The 8,772-nt window shown below is 35.3% G+C and overlaps 1 protein-coding gene across 3 annotated transcripts in view; it reads right to left on the bottom strand.

The window, feature by feature from the left end:
• The window catches only part of LOC113372995 (H/ACA ribonucleoprotein complex subunit 4), a 32,164-nt gene that overhangs the window by 17,277 nt on the left and 6,115 nt on the right, over window positions 1-8,772 (bottom strand). Inside the window, exons 9-10 of one of the 3 annotated variants that reach the window (XM_026613331.1) lie at window positions 8,178-8,327; window positions 7,860-8,103 (exon numbers count right to left, since the gene is read on the bottom strand). The exons of 1 other annotated variant lie outside the window; for it this stretch is intronic. In XM_026613331.1, the coding sequence (XP_026469116.1) occupies window positions 8,038-8,103; window positions 8,178-8,327 (216 nt within the window). In that variant the 3' untranslated portion in view covers window positions 7,860-8,037. Of the gene's footprint in view, window positions 1-7,859; window positions 8,104-8,177; window positions 8,328-8,772 lie in introns of those variants that run through there. One more of the 3 variants, XM_026613330.1, reaches the window with a different exon arrangement.

Raw genomic sequence — 8,772 nt, 5'->3', positions numbered from 1 at the left:
TTAAAAGTATTACAAAAATAAATTGGCCACAAATAAAAACAGCTATGTAAGGCCCTCTAGAGCGCACGAGTAGGGCTTCTCTTTCAGCTCTTCGAGTCTTATTACAAAATTCAATTGGCCACAAATAAAAACAGCTATGTAAGGCCCTCTAGAGCGCACGAGTAGGGCTTCTCTTTCAGCTCTTCGAGACTTAATGGGTTAAAAGTATTACGAAAAATAAATTGGCCACAAATAAAAACAGCTATGTAAGGCCCTCTAGAGCGCACGAGTAGGGCTTCTCTTTCAGCTCTTCGAGTCTTATTACAAAATTCAATTGGCCACAAATAAAAACAGCTATGTAAGGCCCTCTAGAGCGCACGAGTAGGGCTTCTCTTTCAGCTCTTCGAGTCTTATTACAAAATTCAATTGGCCACAAATAAAACCTATGTAAGGCCCTCTAGAGCGCACGAGTAGGGCTTCTCTTTCAGCTCTTCGAGTCTTATTACAAAATTCAATTGGCCACAAATAAAAACAGCTATGTAAGGCCCTCTAGAGCGCACGAGTAGGGCTTCTCTTTCAGCTCTTCGAGTCTTATTACAAAATTCAATTGGCCACAAATAAAAACAGCTATGTAAGGCCCTCTAGAGCGCACGAGTAGGGCTTCTCTTTCAGCTCTTCGAGACTTAATGGTTAAAAGTATTACAAAAATAATTGGCCACAAATAAAAACAGCTATGTAAGGCCCTCTAGAGCGCACGAGTAGGGCTTCTCTTTCAGCTCTTCGAGTCTTATTACAAATTCAATTGGCCACAAATAAAAACAGCTATGTAAGGCCCTCTAGAGCGCACGAGTAGGGCTTCTCTTTCAGCTCTTCGAGACTTAATGGTTAAAAGTATTACAAAAATAAATTGGCCACAAATAAAAACAGCTATGTAAGGCCCTCTAGAGCGCACGAGTAGGGCTTCTCTTTCAGCTCTTCGAGTCTTATTACAAAATTCAATTGGCCACAAATAAAAACAGCTATGTAAGGCCCTCTAGAGCGCACGAGTAGGGCTTCTCTTTCAGCTCTTCGAGACTTAATGGTTAAAAGTATTACAAAAATAAATTGGCCACAAATAAAAACAGCTATGTAAGGCCCTCTAGAGCGCACGAGTAGGGCTTCTCTTTCAGCTCTTCGAGTCTTATTACAAAATTCAATTGGCCACAAATAAAACAGCTATGTAAGGCCCTCTAGAGCGCACGAGTAGGGCTTCTCTTTCAGCTCTTCGAGTCTTATTACAAAATTCAATTGGCCACAAATAAAACAGCTATGTAAGGCCCTCTAGAGCGCACGAGTAGGGCTTCTCTTTCAGCTCTTCGAGACTTAATGGTTAAAAGTATTACAAAAATAAATTGGCCACAAATAAAACAGCTATGTAAGGCCCTCTAGAGCGCACGAGTAGGGCTTCTCTTACAGCTCTTCGAGTCTTATTACAAAATTCAATTGGCCACAAATAAAAACAGCTATGTAAGGCCCTCTAGAGCGCACGAGTAGGGCTTCTCTTTCAGCTCTTCGAGTCTTAAAGGTTAAAAGTATTACAAAAATAAATTGGCCACAAATAAAACAGCTATGTAAGGCCCTCTAGAGCGCACGAGTAGGGCTTCTCTTTCAGCTCTTCGAGTCTTATTACAAAATTCAATTGGCCACAATAAAAACAGCTATGTAAGGCCCTCTAGAGCGCACGAGTAGGGCTTCTCTTTCAGCTCTTCGAGACTTAATGGTTAAAAGTATTACAAAAATAAATTGGCCACAAATAAAAACAGCTATGTAAGGCCCTCTAGAGCGCACGAGTAGGGCTTCTCTTTCAGCTCTTCGAGACTTAATGGTTAAAAGTATTACAAAAATAAATTGGCCACAAATAAAAACAGCTATGTAAGGCCCTCTAGAGCGCACGAGTGGGGCTTCTCTTTCAGCTCTTCGAGTCTTATTACAAAATTCAATTGGCCACAAATAAAAACAGCTATGTAAGGCCCTCTAGAGCGCACGAGTAGGGCTTCTCTTTCAGCTCTTCGAGTCTTATTACAAAATTCAATTGGCCACAAATAAAAACAGCTATGTAAGGCCCTCTAGAGCGCACGAGTAGGGCTTCTCTTTCAGCTCTTCGAGTCTTATTACAAAATTCAATTGGCCACAAATAAAAACAGCTATGTAAGGCCCTCTAGAGCGCACGAGTAGGGCTTCTCTTTCAGCTCTTCGAGTCTTATTACAAATTCAATTGGCCACAAATAAAAACAGCTATGTAAGGCCCTCTAGAGCGCACGAGTAGGGCTTCTCTTCAGCTCTTCGAGACTTAATGGTTAAAAGTATTACAAAAATAAATTGGCCACAAATAAAACAGCTATGTAAGGCCCTCTAGAGCGCACGAGTAGGGCTTCTCTTTCAGCTCTTCGAGTCTTATTACAAAATTCAATTGGCCACAAATAAAAACAGCTATGTAAGGCCCTCTAGAGCGCACGAGTAGGGCTTCTCTTTCAGCTCTTCGAGACTTAATGGTTAAAAGTATTACAAAAATAAATTGGCCACAAATAAAAACAGCTATGTAAGGCCCTCTAGAGCGCACGAGTAGGGCTTCTCTTTCAGCTCTTCGAGTCTTATTACAAAATTCAATTGGCCACAAATAAAAACAGCTATGTAAGGCCCTCTAGAGCGCACGAGTAGGGCTTCTCTTTCAGCTCTTCGAGACTTAATGGTTAAAAGTATTACAAAAATAAATTGGCCACAATAAAAACAGCTATGTAAGGCCCTCTAGAGCGCACGAGTAGGGCTTCTCTTTCAGCTCTTCGAGTCTTAAAGGTTAAAAGTATTACAAAAATAAATTGGCCACAAATAAAAACAGCTATGTAAGGCCCTCTAGAGCGCACGAGTAGGGCTTCTCTTTCAGCTCTTCGAGTCTTATTACAAAATTCAATTGGCCACAAATAAAAACAGCTATGTAAGGCCCTCTAGAGCGCACGAGTAGGGCTTCTCTTTCAGCTCTTCGAGTCTTAAAGGTTAAAAGTATTACAAAAATAAATTGGCCACAAATAAAAACAGCTATGTAAGGCCCTCTAGAGCGCACGAGTAGGACTTCTCTTTCAGCTCTTCGAGTCTTATTACAAAATTCAATTGGCCACAAATAAAAACAGCTATGTAAGGCCCTCTAGAGCGCACGAGTAGGGCTTCTCTTTCAGCTCTTCGAGTCTTATTACAAATTCAATTGGCCACAAATGAAAACAGCTATGTAAGGCCCTCTAGAGCGCACGAGTAGGGCTTCTCTTTCAGCTCTTCGAGACTTAATGGTTAAAAGTATTACAAAAATAAATTGGCCACAAAAAAAACAGCTATGTAAGGCCCTCTAGAGCGCACGAGTAGGGCTTCTCTTTCAGCTCTTCGAGTCTTATTACAAAATTCAATTGGCCACAAATAAAAACAGCTATGTAAGGCCCTCTAGAGCGCACGAGTAGGGCTTCTCTTTCAGCTCTTCGAGTCTTATTACAAAATTCAATTGGCCACAAATAAAAACAGCTATGTAAGGCCCTCTAGAGCGCACGAGTAGGGCTTCTCTTTCAGCTCTTCGAGTCTTATTACAAAATTCAATTGGCCACAAATAAAAACAGCTATATAAGGCCCTCTAGAGCGCACGAGTAGGGCTTCTCTTTCAGCTCTTCGAGACTTAATGGTTAAAAGTATTACAAAAATAAATTGGCCACAAATAAAAACAGCTATGTAAGGCCCTCTAAAGCGCACGAGTAGGGCTTCTCTTTCAGCTCTTCGAGTCTTATTACAAAATTCAATTGGCCACAAATAAAAACAGCTATGTAAGGCCCTCTAGAGCGCACGAGTAGGGCTTCTCTTTCAGCTCTTCGAGACTTAATGGTTAAAAGTATTACAAAAATAAATTGGCCACAAATAAAAACAGCTATGTAAGGCCCTCTAGAGCGCACGAGTAGGGCTTCTCTTTCAGCTCTTCGAGTCTTATTACAAAATTCAATTGGCCACAAATAAAAACAGCTATGTAAGGCCCTCTAGAGCGCACGAGTAGGGCTTCTCTTTCAGCTCTTCGAGACTTAATGGTTAAAAGTATTACAAAAATAAATTGGCCACAAATAAAAACAGCTATGTAAGGCCCTCTAGAGCGCACGAGTAGGGCTTCTCTTTCAGCTCTTCGAGTCTTAAAGGTTAAAAGTATTACAAAAATAAATTGGCCACAAATAAAAACAGCTATGTAAGGCCCTCTAGAGCGCACGAGTAGGGCTTCTCTTTCAGCTCTTCGAGTCTTATTACAAAATTCAATTGGCCACAAATAAAAACAGCTATGTAAGGCCCTCTAGAGCGCACGAGTAGGGCTTCTCTTTCAGCTCTTCGAGACTTAATGGTTAAAAGTATTACAAAAATAAATTGGCCACAAATAAAAACAGCTATGTAAGGCCCTCTAGAGCGCACGAGTAGGGCTTCTCTTTCAGCTCTTCGAGTCTTATTACAAAATTCAATTGGCCACAAATAAAACAGCTATGTAGGGTTTATTTTAAGCTCTTCAACTCTTCACATCTTCGAGTCTTCAAGTTTTCGAGTCTTCAAGTCTTCAGCTCTTCAAGTCTTCAGCTCTTCAATTCTTCGATTCTTCAAGTCTTCAGTTCTTCGAGTCTTTGAGTCTTCAAGTTTTCAGTTCTTTGAGTCTTCGATCTTTTAAATTTTCAGCTCCTTATGTCTCAATGCGTATTACCACAATGCAATGACCAATGCCCAATGACCCATGAAAAACAATTATGCCTCTCTCCATCTTTCAATTTTCAGGACCTTTTTCAATGCAATGCCCAATGACCCATGGAAAACAATTATGACACTTTGAACACTTTCCTTCTTTCAATTTTCAGGACGACGTCTTCACTCGCATTCCTCATCTGTTCCTCGAATTCCATACACCTTTTATTATTAATATTATTATTTTCTGTTGTACACGTGTGGCCAGTAATTGTGTGTGTGTAAATGTGTGGCAACAAATGATGATGAATACGTTTGCTTTTTTCTTATTTACTAACACTAACACTACCTTCATCCCTCAACCCTTATCCTTTTTCCTTTCCTCCCCCTCGAAGGGTTGTCACCTTAACGTGGTGAGGGGGTCTAACTTTAATAAAAGTTACCAAGAACAACCCACTGAATGCGAGTCGAAGCCGTCGGGGTAATAAATTATAATAGATTTGCAGATTTTTTAAGCTTAACTTGATAACAATTTTTTCTGATTGTAACTAACTTATCTGATAAATTATTTTAACTTTTGTCTGATTGTTAATAGAATTATGTGTTATATGCATTTTTAAATAATATTTTTACAATTATATGTGATTTTAATTATTTTTTAGAACTTCTGAAATTCTTTAGCAAAATTCCTTCAGGCAATGTAAATTATAATTTAAATTGCCTGAAGGAATTTTGCTGGTGACAAATATATTTGTCACCGCATTTTTCTGACGCCTACATCATATAATTGTATTGTTGATATTTATACATTTACAAATATATATATATATATATATATATATATATATATATATTTATTTATTTATTTATTTATATGAGTGAGTTCTTGAGGGCGATACATCAAACAAAGAAAAGGCAAAGATTTATAAAATAATCTTTAATTCCAAACGTTTCGACATTCAATTTAATGTCATCATCAGTGGATGTCGAATGTCGAAACGTTTGGAATTAAAGATTATTTTATAAATCTTTGCCTTTTCTTTGATGTATCGCCCTCAAGAACTCACTCATATATTTCAACATCAAAATTAACTACTAAATCATATATTTATATATATATATATATATATATATATATATATATATATATATATTATATATGTAGAAAAAATAAACAATGGGATTATGTCATGAATGTAAATTGCGCCTTGAAATATGAATTAACTTATTTATCAAAGGCCTTTTATATAAACCGATAAATAAATAAATATACTTATATATATATATATATATATATATATATATATAAATATACTTATATATGCAACTAGTGTAATATTGTTATTTAGCAGTAAATTGGTTATAAATAATTTTATTTTATATTATTAAATTATTGACTGTCCAAACTGTATTAGTAAATATGTTTAATAAAGTGATATTCAAACAATATTGAATTTCTATTTTAACGAATTTTATTTTTGAAAATATATTCATAGTTCTCATTTTTCAAATGCATATTTCTTGAATTTCAGCCGAAATAATTTTATTTCATATTTTTGAGGTCACAGGGAATGTACCTTGAAAATTTCAGCATTTCGAATTTTTCAAAAAAAATGAAAATGCTATATTTTTATTTTTTTAATATTTGGTTTTCAGCATCTAGGGCTATTGAAATGCAATTTTTCTCGTTGGCATGGAATCGTAGTAAATTTTATCTAGTTTCTCCTCATCTAACTGAAGAGGGGTGCTTTCATGTGCTATTTGTGAGATATTTGATAAAATAGATATCTTTGAATATTTGATAAAAACAATCAAATCAGCAATTTGCCTCTTAAAAATAAGATTTTCCATATACGGATCAAAAGTCCTTATAGAAATCTCACAGATCATTTTGATTTCTTCATTAAGATTTTTAACTTCCCGTAGGGTAAGTTATTGTAATGGGCCGAAAATCGGAATTGAAAATTTTTACATTTCTCGACGTTTTGAAGGTTTCTGAACGTTTTGGCATACTTCAGAAAAAATGGATGTGTGTGTGTGTGTGTGTGTGTATGTATGTATGTATGGATACAAATTTTCGCCCACGTTTTCGGGCGTACCGATCAACCGATTTGAATGGTTCAAAAAACATTCGATTCCTATTGATAGGGAAAAGAGCTGATTAGTTTTTGGCAAAGGCAGGTCCAGCCGTTTCGGAGATACGGAGCAAAGAGTGCAGAAAATAGAAATCTAATTTTTGAGAGAACGGAGTATCCGATTTGAATGATCTAAAAGACATTCAATTAGTAATGATTGGGAGAAGTGTTTATTAGTTTTTGGCAAAGGCAGGCCCAGCCATTTTGAAGATATGGAGCTAAATATGTAAAAAATGGCAATTTTTGAGAGAACTAAGCGTCCGATTTAAATGATTTAAAGAACTTTCTGCTTGTCTTAACAAAATAATTGTTTTTGGAAAAAAAAATTTTTTTCCAATTTTTTAATTTTTTTTTTAGTTTTTTGTATATCAAAAATATTTCAGATTTTATTTTTAACTCTACTGTCTACTTATAAATATTAGACAATGTTACAATATTTATAATAATCTATTTGAAAACATTCAGTATTCCACGAACATTTCGTTACGGTACGGGAAGTTCCAGCAATTTGCCTTAAGGCACGATGCCATAATTGCCTCAAGACAGAATTCCACTTACAGCTAGTTCAAATTAAATGTCTCCGAAACGGCTGGACCTGTCTTGAGTAAAAACTTATCATCGCGGCTTTTTAGCGATAGGAATCGAATGTTTTTTCAATCATTGCATTGAAACATACACACACACACCATGCATCCATTTTTTCTAAGGTATGCCAAAATGTTCAGTAACCTCTGAAAAGTAAAGACATGCAATAAAAAAAATTGTGGTTACTATAACTTACCCTACGGGAAGTTAATTATTACTACAATACCTTCAGTCTGGTTTCCCAGTGAATAAACAAGGAATATGTAGTAAATACCTGAAATAAATATTAAACAAATAATCTTAAACGCGAAATACTATTCTTATAAGTTTATTTTCTCATTAAAAAATAAATATTACATCCTTTTCATCCAGAGAGATTCGAAACAAATTCGAATACGTCAAACAGATAAAATATATATTTTCTGCACAAACAATATATATTCTTAAATGCACTTCTTTTAACCATAACTAGAAAAAAGTAGAATATCTCTACTACACTATATAGACGTCCATAAAAAAATATGAATCCTTTAACAGTATAAATCTAAAATTTTAAAATTGAATCGAAAATTATTAATTCTCTATATACATACTCAAATGATAATATCTAAGTCAGTTTCTAATCGCTTTCTTCTTTTGGTTTTTTGTCTTTTTTCTTCTTTTTCTTCTTTTCTACTGGTGCCTCCTGAAATGATAAAATAAATATTAGAGTTGATACAGAAACAGAAAATGCAAATTTGGTATTGAAAGATTATTGACCGTGGCCTCTTCTTCAGCAGCTGCTTCTTCTGCTGCTGGTTCGGTGGGTGGGTCTTCATCACGCTTCTTTTTCTTCTTTTTTTTCTTTTCTGATGTTGATACATCCATTGCTTCACCACTTCCTGACGCATCACCAGAACTTAACTTACGCTGAAAGAAAAATAAAACTAGCTGTAAGTGGAATTCTGTCTTAAGGCAATTAAGGCATCGTGCCCTAAGGCAAATTGATGGAACTTCCCGTACCAAATATTATTATTTTTTTTAAAAACGATTAACATTTTTAAAAACATTTTACTTCGAAAAAATAAGATTTTCGAGAAACTATAAATTGGACAAAAAATTACTTTTTTTTGAATAAAAAAATTAAAAAAAAATTTTTTTTTTTTTAATTTTTTTTTTTTTTTAAAGAATGTTTTTTTTATCTTGACATATTTTGGAAGATCTAAACTTTATTTCAAAGCAATCGTACTGCTTCAACTGCATAAAGACGAATTATCAAAGCGCGTAAGCGCCGCGTCGCCGTCTAAAGCGTAAACATTGGTACGGAACCCATAGGAATGTAAACAAAATTTATACTTATTGTTAAAATCTCTAT

This window comes from Ctenocephalides felis, unplaced genomic scaffold (genome assembly GCF_003426905.1).
Source record: "Ctenocephalides felis isolate EL2017-DRISC unplaced genomic scaffold, ASM342690v1 CF-g0.4_SCAFFOLD_01604, whole genome shotgun sequence".
NCBI lineage: Eukaryota > Metazoa > Arthropoda > Insecta > Siphonaptera > Pulicidae > Ctenocephalides > Ctenocephalides felis.
The sequence above is the reverse complement of the archived record's forward strand: the minus strand, read 5'-3'. Positions and strand labels throughout refer to the sequence as shown.